This window comes from Piliocolobus tephrosceles, chromosome 8 (genome assembly GCF_002776525.5).
Source record: "Piliocolobus tephrosceles isolate RC106 chromosome 8, ASM277652v3, whole genome shotgun sequence".
Classification (NCBI taxonomy): domain Eukaryota; kingdom Metazoa; phylum Chordata; class Mammalia; order Primates; family Cercopithecidae; genus Piliocolobus; species Piliocolobus tephrosceles.
In genome coordinates this window covers 56,455,258-56,474,385 of record NC_045441.1, presented here as the reverse complement: position 1 = coordinate 56,474,385, position 19,128 = coordinate 56,455,258, and the positions used below count along the sequence as shown (strand labels likewise).

The following is a 19,128-nucleotide window of genomic DNA, read 5'->3' as shown; positions in this document are numbered from 1 at the left end:
TATAATTTTCTCACATGATTTTTCTTTATTGTTTCATATGCTTTTAGGATAATGTAGTTAAAAAGAACTATGTATTGTATTTTGACTATAAATCTACCAAATATACAAACTAATTTGAGAATGATTGACAGCATTATAATATTGGAGATTTCCAGGACAAAGGATGTTGTCAAGTTTATCCATTTCTAGATTAAATTCCATATGATTAAGAATCAGTAACAACTTAGGGAGATCTTTAAAATAACCAAAGATCTATTTCACAATTTCTATCACTTTTCTACTGACTTAAACACCAATTAAAAAAAAAAGAAAGGCAAGCACCTCAAGAATCAATATAGAAGGTACATTTAAAAAACATCTTCAGTACAACTGGAGTTATGAACACTGACTAAACATTTGATAACACTAAGGAATTACTGTTAATTTGTTAGGTATTGCTAATTTGATACTATTGCTAACAGTATTTAGGTTATGTTTAAAAAGAGTGCTGATCTTTGAGACATATACATTGAAATAGGATTTCTGGAATTTGCTTCAAAGTTATATAAGGTAGAAAGTATATAGGAGTATGAAATAAGATTGACCATGATTTGCTAATTGTTGGAGCTGATCATTGTGTGGTTTATTATATTATTCTGTTTTCTTCATAGATGTTTGAAGTTTTTCATAATAAAAGTTAAAAATAAAGACAAATGTGCAATATCAAAAGAAAGAAAAATAAGTAATGAGAAGTACTGCTAACCACATTTATAGCCACAAGACAAAAGTACTTTTAAAATTTGATTCTATTGTTCCCTGCCCACTTAAAGGTAACCTGTTGACCTTAAGCAAAATTACAAAGTAGGTGTAGTTTATATTCTTTATTTCTTATGTCATCTTTCTTCATCTTAGTCCAATACTTGTTTTCCTTCTCCTTTGTCAAGTGCACGTTGTCCTCTTGTTCGCCTCTTTACCTTCAAAAATTGTCAGTAATCCATGAAACCCCCATAGATGAACCTGTCCAAGTTAACATACAAGAGAAGAATGCTTTGTGTGGGAGATCAGGGATAGAAGACAGGAAATAGGTCTGATAGAGTATTAGAAAAAGATTTGAACATTTAGAAAAATACTGGTAAAAATGTGAGAAGCTTGTTGGAACATTTGGAAAAAACAAGAGTTCCATATGAAAAACACTATTGATTTTGTTTTTAAAAATTGAGAATCTGAAGATAGAGAAGATAAAAGCTGAAACCTCTAGTATTCTAACAGAAAATAGATAATGTCCAAAATGAGTCGATCACAAAGTAGCAGTATTAGCATATTATTCAGAAAGAGAAACTACGAACAGATCTGATTAGAAGAAACAATTAAGTTCCTAGTAATTACTTCTGGGAGTAGGATAAGTTGGGAGAAGGGTAAGTAGCATGGAACAGAAAACTGTATTTGTAAGCCATTTAGTAGTACAATCTGACTTTTAACAGTGTTTGTATTTTATTTTAATAAAAATAAAAGTTAATATTAAAAACGACTTCTGTATTTATTGTTGATTTATTCTAAGAAACATCAAAAAGAGATAAAACTAATAAAATTAAGATTATAATAGGAGGGGTCTAGCATCACTCTCTTACGTGTATATATGTTGTCCCAGCATCAGTTGTTGAAAAGACTTTTTTCTTTATTGCATTGTCTTGGCACATTGTCAGAATCAATTGACCATAAATTTATGGATTTGTTTCTAGCCTCTTGTTTAGTTGTGTGTCTGTCTATATGCTAGTTCCACACAGTCTTGATTACTGTAGCATTTTAGTAAGTTTTGAAATTGAGAAGTGTGGGGTCTCCAACTTTGTTGTTCTTTTTGAAGACTCTTTTGGGTATTCTGGGTTTTTTCGAGTTTCCATATGAATGGAATGAGCTTGTCAATTTCTACAAAAAAAAGAAAAGGCAGTTGAGATTTTGATAGGGAGTATATTAAACCTGTAGGTTAATTTGGGAACTGTTGCCATTTTAATAATAAGTCCTCTGATCCATGAACATGGGATGTCATTCCCTTTATTTAGGTCTTCTTTCAATGATGTTTTATAGTTTCATTGTACAAATTTTGTACTGCTTCTGTTACATCTATTTCTCAGTATTTTATTGTTTTTGATGCTACTATAAAAGGAATGGTTTTCTTAATTTCATTTTTGGATGGTTTGTCACTAGTGTATAGAAATACACTATATGTAACAACATATTGATTGTTTTGTATTAATCTTGTATACTGAAACCTTGGTGAACACACTTATTAATGATAATAAATTTTTGTATATTAGGATTTTCCTTATACAAAATAATATGATCTGCAAATATAAATTGTTTTACTTATTGCTTTCCAGTCTAAATGCCTTTTCTTTATTTTCTTTTTCTTTTCTTTTTTTGCTTAACAGCCCTGTCTGGAACCTCCAATACAAAGTTGAATAAAAATGCCAAAAGTGTACAGCCTTATTTTATTCCTTATTAGGAGTAAAAGCACCATTAAGTATGATGCTAGCTGTGAGTTTTTCATAGAGAAGCCTTTTATCAGAGTGAAGAATTTCCCTTCTATTTTTAGTTTGGTGAATGTTTTTATTATGAAAGGATTTTGGGTTTTGTCTAATGATTTTCTTTGTCTGAAATGTCATTTGGTTTTGTTCTTTGTTCTATTAATAGAGTATATTGATTGAGTTTTTATATGTTGAACCACTCTTGCATTTCTGGGATAAAATGAACTTGGCCATTATATACAGTTGTTTGTATATGTCACTGGATTCAGTTTGCCAGTATTTTGTTTAAGATTTTTGCATTTGTATTTCTAGGAGAGATTGGCGGTAATTTTTTTGTGTGTGATGTTGTTGGGTTTAGTATCAGGGTAACTGGTCTCATAGAATGAGTTGAAAGGTGTTTCTTTTTCTTCTCTTTTTTTTTTTTTTTTTTTTTTTTTGAAGGAGTTTGTGAAGTATTGGTTTTAATTCTTTTTTAATTAATTGATAGAATTCAGCGAAGGCTGGTTCTGAGCTTGCAGGAAGTTTCTGATTCCTAAATTAGACTTTTTCCTTCTTATAAGTCTATTTGAATTTTCTATTTTTTTCTCGAGTAATGTTTTTAAATTTGAAAAATATAAAGCAAGTGCAAAGTTGTAGGTGTGTATAAGGTAGTCTGATAAAGTCCAAATTGCATATAAAAATCTATCCTGCTTTTAATTCCTGGGAAGTCAATTTGAAACTCATACTGTTTAACAATTTCATTTTTTAAAATATTATTTTTCAAAAGAGTATTCTTAATGTCTGTTTGCATTATTAAAATAATTTTACTTCACAATGGCTTGAAATTTACATTTTCTGTTGTTTTTTATGTTACTTTTATCTCAACAGCAATGCAGCAAGTCTTGGAAAACCTTACAGAGCTGCCCTCATCTACTGGAGCAGAAGAAATAGACCTAATTTTCCTCAAGGGAATTATGGAGAATCCTATTGTAAAATCACTTGCTAAGGTATATAGATTTATTCATAAGATTACTGAATTATTTTGGACATAGTTTTTACAGAGATATTTTCAGATATTACTGTTTTAGAAGTTGGTTGATATACATTAGGTTTAGTTAGCAAATAAAAACACTTAGCACATAATGAATTCTTAGTATATGCAAAAATTAGGCCATTTTTCTCTTTTCTATTCTGACTTTAAATACAGGATGAAATGACTCTTAGTTTTGGCATAATGCCTTTAAGGTTTAGAGAAATCATACCTGCACAGTTGTGTTTTAACAGGACCTGTGAAAAAGATCCTGATCCTATTTCCATTTTCAACAATGGCAAGGTACTGATTTTCTTTTTTTACATTACACCGTGTACCTACTTTTCATGTAAGTTATTGACTTCCTTTATCTAGTGCTTTTTTGAAATTTTGTTATTTGTTGCATAAGTCTGATATTTTAAGCCTGTTTCCCTAGTCAGCTGTGGAGTAATCTCTTTAACTCATTGATAAATATACTTTACAACCATTTTTATTAAATAATTATTATATACTAAAGCTTAATGTATTACCTATTTTACAAACCTGCTATACACTTCTTTAGAGTTCCCCCAAATGACTCTTGCTTTCAAGAATCTATGCCACGTGCCTTCTTTGACCTTTTCTTCGTAGAGCCATCTTGTTCCTTTTAGTTTTTGCACTACAAGAATGTTGATTTCACTCTCTTCTGTGATTTTTTCTTAGCCACAGTTTATTACTTGTTTTCTTCCAAGATCTCTGAAAAATACCTTTTACCAGGTTTTCTACTAGTGAGAGTGAGTTAATGATGCAGATTCTTTTTTTTTTTTTTTTGAGAGGAAGTCTCACTTTGTCGCCCAGGCTGGAGTGCACTGGCACAGTCTCGGCTTACTGCAACCTCTGCCTTCTGAGTTCAAGTGATTCTTCTGCCTCAGCCTCCCAAGTAGCTGGGACTACAGGCGTGTGCCACCACTCCTGGCTATTTTTGTATTTTTAGCAGAGGAGGGGTTTCACCCTGTTGGCCAGGCTGGTCTCGAACTCCTGACCTCAAATGAGCCAGCCACCAGGCCTGGACAATGATACAGATTCTTCATTTTATTTAATTTACTCATGCTAAAATCACATGGTATAAAGGTCCTTAAGCAGAAACGAATCCTCTTGCAGATCATCCAACTGGAATTTTTATTTTAGTCATTTTTTACTATAGCTTTTCCAGTGTTCATTAGATATTTTTATATTTTAATAATAATATACAGGGTATTATTTCAGATTCAAACTTGTCGTAAACATTAATTCCTGCTGTGTTAAAGTAATAGCTCCAGGGTCTGTTGAAATTAGTAGGAACTGTTTAAGTTTATGTTAAGTAGTTTGCCTGGGTTCTTATTGTACTTTTAAAATAGTTTTTTACTCTTTTCTTGATGTTATTCTGTTGATTGTCAGTTTATTGTCCATGTGTCTGTTACACTGTTATGTCCATGTTTGTTTGATTTATAGCTTTTGATCTATAAATTTAAAAACTATATAATAAGTCACTTATAACATGCCTACAGTTTACAAAGGTCTTTAAAATACACTGTTTTGTCTTAACAACTTTATGAATTTAAAATATACTGTTTTATCTTTCAACAGCTTTTGAATTGAAAAGTAAGACTCAGAGTAAATAAGTGTTGTATCTAAGGTCTCTCTGCTAGCAAATGACAGATGAGGTTTTAGGCCATGTGTTCTATCGTCAAATTCTGTGTCCTAACTACTACAACACAGGGTAATGGGGTATGTGTATGTATGTGTATACTTATCTTAAAAACTGGTGTGAGTAAAAATTTGCTGGTTTTGTGCCATTAATGTTGGCATTTCAGAGGATCATCTTGTTCATTATTCTTAACAGTTGCAATGGTTGGATGACTTTTGAGCAGGTAAGGTGCTACTGTACTCTCTTGAGGATAAAAATGAAATAAAGCAAAGAATTACCCAATAATATGCAACATCCAAGCAGACTCTTAATAAGGAAAAACAATGGTAGTTCAATATTCCTATAATATAGGTTAAAAAGAATCCCAGAAATAGGGGAGGAATTCCGCTTCCAAGAAAGAAATAGTAAGTCACAGCAGGTTAGCACTCTCAGTTAACAAGTAAAGGGATAAAAGAGGCACACATTGCTAGATATACAGAGAGGCAGGAATATCTGGCCACTAATCATGAGAAAAACAACAGAGCCAGTCCCAAAAATGGTTCTTTTATTAGCATTTATACACAAGGATTTGAAAATAACTTATTAATGTATTTTTAATAGAAGAAAAGGGAGAAAAGACATGTAAAATAGTATTAGAAAATCAATAAAAAATAATCAAATGAACAATTTAGGATCAAGAATACAGTATCTGAAATTAGTTCACTGATAGAAGACTAGACACAACAGAAGAGGGAATAAGTGAGTTTAAAGATAGGTTATTAGAAGATATTCAAACAAAAGCTAATAGAAAAGAAAGAATGAAAAAAAGGTAACAGAATATGTGAAATATACTGAAAATGTTTAATATATATGTAGTTTGTAATTCCAGAAAGAAAGGAGAGAGGGAAGAAGAAATATAGGCAAACCCTATACTTTTGCATTTTACTTTATTCCCCTGTGGAGATACTGCCTTTTTAATAAATAATCAGCTAATGGGCAAAATAACCAGCTAGCATTATGACGGGATCAAATTTACACATAACAATATTAACCTTAGATGTAAATGGCTAAATATCCCAATTAAAAGACATAGACCAGCAAATTGGATAAAGAATCAAGACCCACCAGCCTGCTGTATTCAGGAGACACATCTCATGTGCAATGACACACACAGGCTCAAAATAAAGGGATGGAGGAAGATTTACCATACAAATGTAAAGCAAAAAAAAGCAGGTATTGCAATCCTAATCTCTGATAAAACAGACGTTAAATCAACAAAGATCAAAAAAGGCAAAGAAGGGCATTACATAATGGTAAAGGGATCAATGCAACAAGAAGAGCTAACTATCCTAAATATATATGCAGCCAATACAGGAGTACCCAGATTCATAAAGCAAGTTCTTAGAGACCTACAGAAACTTAGACTCCCACACAATAATAATGGGAGACTTTTACACTCCACCATCAATATTAGACCGATCAACAAGACAGAAAATTAACAAGGATATTCAGGACTTGAACTCAGCTTTGGACCAAGTAGACCTAATAGACATCTATAGAACTCTCCACCCCAAATCAACAGAATATACGTTCTTCTCGGCATTGCATAGCACTTATTCTAAAATCAACCACATAATTGGAAGTAAAACACTCCTCAGCAAATGCAAAAGAACGGAAATCATAACAAAGAGTCTCTCAGACCACGGTGCAATCAAATTAGAACTCAGGATTAAGAAACTCAAAACCATACAACTACATGGAAATTGAACAGCCTACTCCTAAATGACTACTGAGTAAATAAGAAAATTAAGGCAGAAATAAATAAGTTCTTTGAAACCAATGAGAACAAAGACACAATGTACAAGAATCTCTGGGACACAGCTAAGGCAGTGTTTGGAGGGAAGTTTATAGCACTAAATACCCACAGGAGAAAGCAGGAAAGATGTAAAATCAACACCCTCCAATTTTGCAAGAAGTTTTGCTTGGATAAAATGCTCTCAAACAACATTACATGCTATGGAGAAATCTTTCATGAAAGGAGAGTCCATCAATGTGGCAAACCTTATTATTGTCTTATTTTAAGAAGTTGCCACAGCCACCCAAGCCTTCAGCAACCACCACCTTGATCGGTCGGCAGCCGTAAGCATCAAGGCACGACCTTACGCTAGTAAAAAGATTTTGACTTTCTGAAGGCTCTGATCATTAGCATTTTAACCGTTCAAGTATTTTTTTTTTTTTTTTTTTTTTTTTTTTTTTGTGACGGAGTCTCGCTCTGTCGCCCAGGCTGGAGTGCAGTGGCCGGATCTCAGCTCACTGCAAGCTCCGCCTCCCAGGTTTATGCCATTCTCCTGCCTCAGCCTCCCGAGTAGCTGGGACTACAGGCACCCGCCACCTCGCCCGGCTAGTTTTTTGTATTTTTAGTAGAGACGGGGTTTCACTGTGTTAGCCAGGATGGTCTCAATCTCCTGACCTCGTGATCCGCCTGTCGGCCTCCCAAAGTGCTGGGATTAAGTATTTTTAAATTAAGATATGTACATCGTCTTTTACACATATTGCAGTTGCACACTTAATAGACCACCTTGTCATGTAAACATAACTTTTATATGCACAGGGAAACAAAGAAAAGTTGTGTGACTTACTTTGTTGCAGTATTTGCTTTATTGTGGTTATCTGAAACAGAACCTGCAGTATCTCTGAGCTATGCCTATACTGCTAGTAGAATGTTGAAACCTTCAACTGTAATAGTAGATTAACCTATCTCTTTTTGCAGTTCTGTCATTTTACCTCCCATATTTTAATGCTCTTTTGTTAAACACACATTCACTAAGATTGTTATATCATCTCAGAAAGTTAACTCTTATCATTATGTAATTCCTCTCTTTGTTCCCAATAATTTTTCTTGCTCTGAAGTCTGCCCTGTCTGAAATTAATATAGCTACTCCAGTTTTCTTTTGGTTAATGTTAGCATGATATGTCTTTCTCCATACCTTTAGTTTTAATCTCTCTGTATCTTTGTATTTAAAGTTAGTTTCTGGTAGAAAACATATAATTCCATCTTTTTTTATTCACTCTGACAGTCTGTTTTTGTTTTGTTTTGTTTTGTTTTTTTAGACGGAGTCTCACTCTGTTGCCAGACTTGAGAATGCAGTGGCGCCATCTTGGCTCACTGCAACCTCAGACTCCCTGGTTCGAGCAATTCTCCTGCCTCAGCCTCCCAAGTAGCTGGCATTACAGGCACGCCTAGCTAATTTTTGTATTTTTAGTAGTGATGGGTTTCACCACGTTGGCCAGAGTGGTCTCGATATCTTGCCCTTGTGATCCGCCCACCTCAGCCTCCCGAAATGCTGGGATTAAGGCGCGAGCCACCGCACCCAGCTGACAGTCTCTTTTAAGTGCTTTAGATCATTGATGTTTACATGTTTATTGATATAATTTGATTAATATCTTTCATACTATTACTGTTTTGTATTTGTTGCCTGCTTGCCTGCCTGCCTTCCTTTTTTCCTTGTGTCTCTCACTCATTTTGTGTTTTCTGTTTTAACTAAACATTGTATGTGATTTCAACTTTTTCTCCTCTCTTAGCATATTAATTAGACTTTTAAAAAAACTTTTTAGCAGTTCTTGATTTCGCAGACGTTTGCAGTCTAATGTACTTTCAAATAACACCATACCACTTCATGGGTAGTGCAACTACCTTATAAATAACAGTGTTTCCAGTTTCTCTCTCCTGTCCCATATAATATTGCTATCATTCATTTCATTTACTCATAAGCTATAATAATCAAATACCTTGTTGTGAATAAAACTATTATCTATTAAATCAATTAGGAATAAGAAAAGTAAAAGATTTTATTTTACCTTTTTTTCCTCTCTCTCTAGCAGTCTTCTTTATATAGACCCAAGTTTTGCACTTACATCATTTTCCTTCTTTCTGATGAATGTCTTTTAACATTTCTTGCAAGACAGGTGTACTAGTAACAAATATTCTCAATTTGTGTTTGAAAACGTCCTTTTTGTTCTGTCTTGTTTTGTTTTTTACTTTTGAATGATAACTTTACTGGATAGATAATTCCAGGTTGGTGGAGTTTTTTTTTTTTTTTTTTTTTTTTAATCTTTCAACATTTTAAATATTTAACTCTATTCTCTGCATGTTTCCTGAAGAGTTCAATATAATTCTTATGCTTGCTTCTCTACAGGTAAGGTTCCCCCCAACATCTGTTCTTTCAATGTTTTTAATTTTCTGCAGTTTGAATATAATACACCTACACTTAGTATTCTGGGTTTTTATCTTGCACAATGTTCTGTGAGCCTCCTGGATCTGTGGTTTGGTGTCCATCATTAATTTAGGAAAATTCTCAGTTTCAGATTTTGTAACATTTTGGAATTTAGATTTTTGGATTAGGGATACTCAACCTATATTATGAATAGTGCTGCCATAAATATTCTTGGACACACTTTTATGTAGACATAGTTTTTATTTCTCCTGGGTTTATAACTAGGTAACTCTGTCTCATTGAGGAACTGCCAGACTGTTATCCATAGTAGCTGTACCATTTTTTATTCCCACCAGGAGTGTACAAGAATTCTAATATCTCTGTATCATCTTCAACACTTGTTATTTGATTTTTTGGTTCTTAATTGTCCTAGTGGGTATGAAGTGGTATTTTATTAGGTTTTGATATATGTTTCCCTGGAGACTTAATAATGTTGAGCATCTTTTCATGTGCTTATTGACCATTTGTACATATTTTTTGGAGAAATATCTATTTAGATTCTTTGCCCATTTTTAAATTGAGTCATATTTATTATTATGAAGTTATAAGAGTCTTTTATGTATTCTAGGTACAAGTCTTTTATCAGAAAAATGATTTGCAAATATTTCTCCCATTATATAGATTGTCTTTTTACTTTTCTTCATAGTGCCTTTTGAAGCACAGAAGTTTTTTTTTTTTTTTTTTTTTTTTTCTTTGAGATGAAGTCTCGCTCTGTCGCCCAGGCTGTAGTGTAGTAGCACGATATCGGCCCACTGCAAACTCTGCCTCCCAGGTTCATGCCATTCTCCTGCCTCAGCCTCCTGAGTAGCTGGGACTACAGGCACCCACCACCATGCCCTGCTAATTTTTTGTATTTTTAGTAGAGATAGGGTTTCACCATGTTAGCCAGGATGGTCTCGATCTCCTGACCTCATGATCCATCCACCTCGGCCTTCCAAAATGCTGGGATTACAGTTGTGAGCCACCATGTCTGGCCAAAGCACAGAAGCTTTTAATTTGATGAAGTCCAAGTTGTCTTTTTGTCTTTTGTTGCCTTGTGATTTTGTTCTCATATGTAAGAATCCTTTGCTAAATCCATGGTCATGAAGATTTACCCATGTTTCGCAAGAGTTTTATAGTTTTAGCTCTTACATTTAGGTGTTGGATCTATTTTAAGTTAGTTTTTTGTATATGATATGTTAGGCACCAACTTCTGTCTTTTACATGTGCATCTCTAGTCCATTTGTTGGAGAGACTATCCTTTCAAATGGTGTTTCAGCACCATTTGTTGAAAGGAATATTTTTCCCCATTGAGTGGTTTTGGGCACGTTTGTCTAACATGCAACAGTTGGCCACTGACATGTTGTTGTTGTTTTTTACTTCCAGTTCTATTCCATTGATCTATTGATCTTTCCTTGTGTCAACATCATGTTTTGATAACTCTTGTGTAGTATACGTTTTGAAATCAGGAAATGTAAGTACTCCTACTTTGTTCTTTTTCAGGATTGTTTTCACTGTTCTGGATCCCTTTGCAATTCTGTAAGAATTTTAGAATCAGTTTGTCCATTTCTATAAACATGTCACTGAGGATTCCAATAGGTCCTGCATTGAATCCGTAGTTCATTCTGGGGAGTATTGCCATCTTAACAGTGATAAGTCTTCTAATCCATGAACATTTATTGAAATCTTTAATTTCTTTCAACAATGTTTTGTAATTTTCAGAGTGTAAGTCTTGCACTTATTTTGTTAATTATACTCCTAGCTATTTATTCTTTTGAATGCTGTTATGAATGGACTTGTTTTTTAAATTTCATTTTCAGATTTTTCATTGCTAGTGTATAGAAATATAATTGTTTTGTAATTTGATCTTATATATCTTGCAACCTTGCTGAACTTAATTTTTTATTCAAATAGTCTTTTAGTGAATTCCTTCGGATTTTCTAAATACAAGGTCATATCATCTGAATATAGACAGTTTTATTTCTTTTCAACCTGAATGACTCTTTTATTTTTCTTGCCTAATTGTCCTGGCTGTAACCTCCAGTACAGATGTTAAATAGAAGTGATGAGAGTGGACATCTTTGTCTTGTTTCTGCTCTTAAGGGGAAGTATCTAATCTTTCACTAGTAAATATAATGGAAGCTGTGGGTTTATACTGCTATCCTAAACCTTGACTTTTTGCATAAAATTTTATATCAGTACCTGTGTAACAACTTTATTTGTAAATGTGACATAGTATTTTATTGTATGGATATGTCAGGTCTTTTGAGTCAGCCTTCTGATATTTAGATGGCCTTTTTCTTACAAGTTATGCTGTAATGTGTAATCTTACTACATGTTATTTTGTACACACACACACCCCTTTTAATGATAGATCTGAAAAGAATCAGTGTAAGGCTGGGCATGGTGGCTCACGCCTGTAATCCTAGCACTTTGGTAGGCTGAGGTGGGTGGATCACCTGAGGTCGGGAGTTCGAGTCCAGGCTGACCAACATGGAGAAACCCCATCTCTACTAAAGATACAAAAATTAGCCAAGCGTGGTGGCGCATGCCTGTAATCCCAGCTACTCGGGAGGCTGAGGCAGGAGAATCGCTTGAACCCAGGAGGCAAAGATTGCAGTGAGCCGAGATTGTGCCATTGCACTCCAGCCTGGGCAACAAGAGCAGAACTCCATCTCAAAAAAAAAAAAAAAAAAAGAATCACTGTAATTTTGGTGGATATGGTCAATTTGCTTACCAGTGTATGTTCCCACTAGAAAAAATATGTCAAAATGTCTGTCTTCTCCCACATTCTCACTAATCAGAATTTTTATCTCTGCCAATCTGATAAAGAGAAAAGGTATTTCATTATAGTTTTAGTTTGCACTTCTCTTATGAGTGAAGTTGTGTGTCTTTTCATATGTTTGAGATATTTGATACACAGTAGGTGACTATTACAAATAACAGTGTAATACATATTTCAAGATAGCTAGAAGAGAAGATTTTGAATGTTGTCATCCCCAAAAAAATAAATATTTAAAATAATGGATATGGTAATTACCCCATTTGATCATTATACTGTGTATAGACATGTATTGAAACATCACATTGTTCGCCATAAATATGTACAATATGTGTCAATTAGAAATATAAAATTAAATTTTTAAAGACAGGTTCCTGAATTTTTCTTTCTGTGAATTTTTTGCTCAAACTCTTCACCCAGTTCTCTTAATGAGTCATTGATCTTTTTCTTACTGATTTGTAGAAGTCCTTCATAAGTAGGGACATTAGCTTTCTGTCTTGAATATGATTTGTGTTTTGACATTAGTTTGTCATTTGTATTTTGACTTTGTCGATTTTTGATGAGAAATTTATGATGTTCATGAAGTTAATTTTTATTGGGCCTTTTTTGAAATAATGTATGTATCTTTCAGATTTTGTGTTATAGTTAGATCTTTCCCAATCAGAGGTTATAAAAAGGTTATTTTGTATTTCCTCTGAATACTATTAAAGCCAAGCTTTTAAAATGTTCTTTTTTCTTTTAAAAATTTAACAGATTCCCTTTTCTAGTTGTTTGACATCTGTGTGGTTCTCCTAATTCTACAGGTGTATCTAAGAGAAACTCAACAGTGCTATTTAGAAGTTTCCTGAGTACCTTGATATGTAACTTATCTAATCTCTGAGTTTGTATTTTGGTTAACTAGGTGATGTCTGGTATATTCTTGACTCACTAGAGAATTCCATTCTGATTTACTTATACTTACTCTTTTTTTTTTTCCAGAGCAACAGAGCTCATTCTTTTTGATATAGCGTATGCAGAAACAGAATAGAAATTGAGTTCTCCATTCTCTCTGTCTCATTTCTACTCTCTGCTCAAAAATTCTTCTTTATTTTTGAATATTTGTGGACCTATGTTGATCTTGAGTTTTAGGTCTCTAGAATAAAAGAAGAGGGTGGCGCTTGATCACAGCCAAACTTATTTCCCATTTACTTAGCTTTTTCAAGATATAATAAGTAACTACTACATACATAGCTCTTTTCTCAAAATATAGAAACAAAATTTATGATATTGCCCTTGTGTTTTAGAAAGACCAGTTTTCTACACATAAGAATAATAATATGATTATATTTCAAAATGGTATTTGTCACTTTAGATATAGCCCACAACTTTTGTTTGCAAGCATGGTTGGATTGTCCTTGAGTGAAATACCCAGAAGTTCTGAAAGAACATTTGCTTCTCTGAAGTTCATTTCTCAAAGGTGCGATGGTGAATAAAATCCTCAGAACAGGATATTTAAGAAGGCTAGGCCATATTTGTATCAGCTGCAAATATTCAATGCCAGTCATAGAATGTTCTTCCAACCACTTGTGGCAAGTGAAATATATTTTTATTGAGTTAAGCTAGTGTTGCAATAGTGGTCTTTAATTTAAAAAAAAAAAAGGAAACAAGATTTATTTATTTAAATAGCATATGGCTCACTTGCTCCTCTGATTTTTTGTGTGTGTTTTCTTTGTCTTTTTTAGTTTAATTAGTTAAAGTTGGTACTTGCCTCTTGACAGCTAATAAAAAAAAATCTGACCTTAAAGTGAATTAGAGGTTCCAAGTTTCTGACAACATCTCAGAGCTTAAAAAGCTATATGTTAATGAATGTGGACCTGCATTTGCTTTCTTAGAAAAAGTAAAATTGATCCCAGTTGAACCCAAGTATGTTGGTTTTCCATGTTAATATATTTATACCTGCAGTTTCAAAAAAAACTTTTTTCTCCCTTCAAGTTTTATATTTTCTAGTGAGATTCTCTTCTTCCATAGAACCAAACTGTGAGGCTGATATGAAGAAATCTTCAGATATTTTGGGGTTCTCTTCTAACATGATTCTGCCCTCTCACATGACTCTCCCGCCCGACCCCCAACCTCTTACCATCAGTCTTTCCACATTCCTACTTCTCCTCACCCAATTTGGGAGCATCAGGTTAATACACATACTAAGTAATGGAGTTTTCAAGTCATTGATCATTTCTGTTCCTTAACTTGTCCCAAAGTCCTGAATTAAACCAAGGACTGCTGATGTCTAAAGTACTATTGCTGATCATATAACATTTTCCTGAAGAAATAAATGGTCTTTATAGCTCTTACTTAGAGCAAAGGAGTGAAAGTCTAAGGGACGAGTAGTATTCTGAACCATAGAAGTATAAAATAGCCGCATGTTCTCACTCATAGGTGGGAACTGAACAATGAGATCACTTGGACTCGGGAAGGGGAACATCACACACCGGGGCCTATCATGGGGAGGGGGGGAGGGGGGAGGGATTGCATTGGGAGTTATACCTGATATAAATGATGAATTGATGGGTGCCTACGAGTTGATGGGTGCAGCACACCAAGATGGCACAAGTACACATATGTAACAAACCTGCATGCTATGCACATGTACCCTAGAACTTAAAGTATAATAAAAATAAATAAATAAAATAAAAAATAAAATAAAATAACTATGAGGATAGATACGGTGTAATGGAATTAACACATCTAGACTGGAAGAGCCATGCTAATAAGCAACAACTAAATTAAACTGAGATATGTGTCATACATTTAAGTGAATGAGAATAATGCATCATTTATTGGATTGAATAATTAACTGCAATTTAATGTTAGAGTGGCTCTCTATATAAAGATGAAGTCAAGTAAGCTTTAGTAGATAGGAGTTCAAGTCTTGGTATTAGACTGACCAACTCTGCCATTCACCAGTAATGTGAACTCATACAAATCACTTCACCTTTTTTTGCATCAGTTTCTTCATCCATAGTGTGAGTATAATATACCTACCTTTGCTGAATACACACACGCACACACACACTACTTAGAATATAGTATCCAACACAGAAAAAAAGTCCTTCAGTAGATGTTAAGGTTCTTTCCTTCCTTTTTTTTCTTTCTTCGAAGCTTTCGTTTTATACTACGTTAAAATAATTCGAGTATCACAAGGTTAAAGATGCTAAATCAGGTAGTGGCTGTTTATTCCAGCAAATATTTCTATCTGAATAATTGGCAATTCTAGCTTATTTCATAAGTGTTAACTAATTCTGTAGATTATTTTCTGTTTTTTTCCAATGGTGATAATCTTTTTATGATAAATATTGAGTGTCCTCATCTTCTCATCCTTATCTGGCTTGTATTATATGTTCAGAAAATTGCAGATTTACCCATTTTCATTTTTTGTGGCATTTTCTAGTCTAATTTTTTTTTTTTTTTTTTTTTTTTTGAGACAGAGTCTCTGTCGCCCAGGCTGTTGTGCAGTGGCATGATCTCGGCTCACTGCAACCTCTGCCTCCTGGGTTCAAGCAGTTCTCCTGCCTCAGCCTCCTGAGTAGCTGGGTAGCTGGGATTATAGGTGCCCGCCACCGTGCCTGGCTAATTTTTGTATTCTTAGTAGAGATGGGATTTCACCATGTTGGCCAGGCTGATCTTGAACTTCTGAGCTCAAGTGATCCTCCCGTCTTGGTCTCCCAAAGTGCTGGGATTACAGGCATGAGCCACCATAGTTTAATTTGTTTTAACCTAAATCTCATAAAACTTCTTCCTCTATTTAAATTACATTTGGTCTTTTGATACTTTTCTTTCTGTTTAGTAAGAGTTTTTTCTTCTTTCTCAGTATTTCATATGACTTTTAGAATTTCTTGTTTTAAGGTCTTTCTTTAAAATCTTGCTTAATATGTAGCTCTCTTTTCCACTTAAGAACTTATTTTACTCCTGTGAATTACCTAGAAAAAAATAGATTTAAACAAGAAAAATTGTCTTTTAAAAATTAGAATGTTTTATTTGGACTCTGAAGGATCTACTCTGTATGAAAAAAAAAAAAACATCTGAAGTATTATAGTTTAGATATCTGAAAAAGTTTAGTTGATACTGTTACCATTTGAAATGTGGATTTTTCTTTAGCAATCCTGGAAATGAATCCTAAGATACAAGATATGCCATCCATATGGTTTTATTTATGAATTAAATTTTAATGATTATGCTTTTCCTGTCTTCAAAATTACATAGCAACCATTTATCAGAAAAGCAAGGAATGCTTAAAAGATGGAGCCTGCTTAGTGTTCATTCTCAGTTTGAACTTAAAACTCGGCTTTACTCCTACTATGAAAGGATGATTAGAATTACTTACTTTCTGTAACAGTGTGGTTCGTGGTCTATTTTCTGTGAAAAAAGATTGTGAGATTAAGAAAAAAACAACTTTACTTGTAAAGACAGGAGAGGATCATTTCCCTAATTATGTAGTCTTTCAAAATCCAATTTAAGGACCACCTGCTCTAAACTGACTTTTTTTCCCCCGCTGATTTTCAACATTGGAAGATACGAGCTTCTGGATTCTGGGGTTTCCAAAATTATTTTTATCATTTAAAAAAAATATTAGCATATATAATTATCACATTCCTATTCCTTGTTTTTATTATGCATTCTCTTGGTGGTAAGGGACTGTAATAGGTTTTGTAAATAGTCAGCTGACCTGTCCAGTTTTTTCATGGTTTAGTTATAAAAATGAGTTTTTCATGACTTTCAGGATAGAACTAGAGGCCAAGATTTATTATATTTATTGATATACTTACTGTAAAATCTATATATTGCCTCTGGTTGAAATATTAAATTTGGTTTACATGAATTAAACCTCCAAGTAATATATTTTAAAACTTTATGGAAAAGAAATAAACCATGGTCTGGTGCAAAACAAATAAGTATTATTACTTTAATACACTGTTATTTTTTCAGGCTCATGAGAGGCTAGAAGATTCCAAACTAGAAGCTGTCAGTGACAATAACTTGGAATTAGTCAATGAAATTCTTGAAGACATCACTCCTCTAATAAATGTGGATGAAAATGTGGCAGAACTGGTTGGTATACTCAAAGAGCCTCACTTCCAGGTGACTTTCCCTATCACTCAACTCTCAAGTTCCCTATATTCCCAAAGTATTCTCCTTTACTTTCCACTTTAAGGTGATGTTTTCTTCAAAGATTATTTAGGGCTATAATAGGTAAGTATGTAAATTCCAACCTTGGTATTTTAATGTCCTGATATACTGAGGATATATAATCAGATGTATATAACTACAATGCTACATAAATGTACACTGTTGCAGAAATACATCACAATGGATTTTCCTTTGTGCCATTAAAGAAAACAACCTTAATTCACCATCAGACCACATGCTGGAGCCATTTTCCTCACTATGATAATGGATTTTTTTCTTCCTCACTACCATTCTGTTTCTTAGTCAATACTTTTTAGTATATTGCTTCTCAAGATTGTTGTGCAGTCAGTGACCATGGAACATAAGAGAGCTGTGACAGTATAGAAACCATTATATAACATAATCTCCACAGGTACAGAAATAAGTATGATTTTTGCAATGGCCTGTACCAGTGACGAGTTCATCAGTTTTACAAAGAAGAATGCATTTCGGAAGAGAAAAGGCAGGCAAGATTTCTTGTAACATATAATAATTAAGACAGTGTGGTATTGGGGAAGGTGTTAGAAAAATTAACTCATTAAAAAGAAGGGAAATCCCCGATAAATACATCCCAGCCATATATGGTAACTTGATTTATGACTGGGACATTGCATTTTAGTGGAAAAAGAATGGTGCTGGGATAGAATAAAGTAAATGTCACCTGCTCTCTGCAAATCTTGGCACTGAAAATCAAATGGTAACAGCCTTTTGCTCTTTCTCAGCCAGAGATTTTATGTGACTCTTCAACAATGTTACTGCAAAATATGAAGGTTTATAGTGAGATGGTTCTGACATAAATTAGTATCTTAGGTACAAAAGAAATATGGACACATATCTCAGAAACATCTCCTGTGCAGGTCCCAGTTGACTGAGTCCTTATGAAGACTGAGTTATTTGGACTTTATCCTAAGGACAATGGGAAACTTTAGGTATGGGTTGGATATTAACCAGGGAAAGGTCAGGTTTGTGAAATGAGATGGTTAAGTTCCAAAGCAAGAAATTACGATGGCAGTACATATAGATAGTAAGAAATTTAAACATTTTCAAGCTTTAATCAGTAAAATCAACAGGATTTAGTGATTGATTGCATATGACAGTTGTGGAAGAGAGATGGGAAGTTGATAACACTATTTATGACTTAAACAATTGATGGCTGTTCAATGAGATAAGGAACACTAGAAGAGAATGTTTTGGACATATTTATGTTAAGGAAACTGACCATCTTAGGTTTGTGATACATTGGAAGGATCTAGGTTTTCAGGAATGCCGCATATTAGTAATAAATATTTATAATTTAATAAATATATAAGCACATACATTATATGAAGTGTAACATATAAAAATTTTAGAATACCAGCAAATAAAAATACAAAAATGAAGACATCGCCTTTCTTCTACCCAGATCACTACTCTACTGTCTTAGTGCATATTTGTCCATATTTTTCTATGCACAAATGTACGTATATAATTTTTTTACTAATTTGAGATCATTTTGCACAAACGTGTTTTACTCTTTTTTTAGTTATTTCTAATTTTCTATTTCAGTGAACTTCCATCTCATATAATACACATACCACATTTAGACTTCTCCATTTGATACCACAATATTATTTACAGGTGCCCATTCAGTATAATGTTGGCTGTGGGTTTATCATAGATGGCTCTTATTATTTTGAGGTATGTTCCTTTAATACTTAGTTAATTGATAATTTTTAACATGAAGGGTTGTTGAATTT

General features: G+C 33.5%; 1 protein-coding gene across 3 annotated transcripts in view; it reads left to right on the top strand.

The window, feature by feature from the left end:
* The window catches only part of MPP6 (membrane palmitoylated protein 6), a 104,395-nt gene that overhangs the window by 45,806 nt on the left and 39,461 nt on the right, over nt 1-19,128 (top strand). For all 3 annotated transcript variants that reach the window (XM_023225938.1, XM_023225936.1, XM_023225937.2), the window contains exons 2-3: nt 3,369-3,487; nt 17,153-17,305. In XM_023225938.1, coding sequence (XP_023081706.1) covers nt 3,371-3,487; nt 17,153-17,305 — 270 coding nt within the window. In that variant the 5' untranslated portion in view covers nt 3,369-3,370. The remainder of the gene's footprint in view (nt 1-3,368; nt 3,488-17,152; nt 17,306-19,128) is intronic.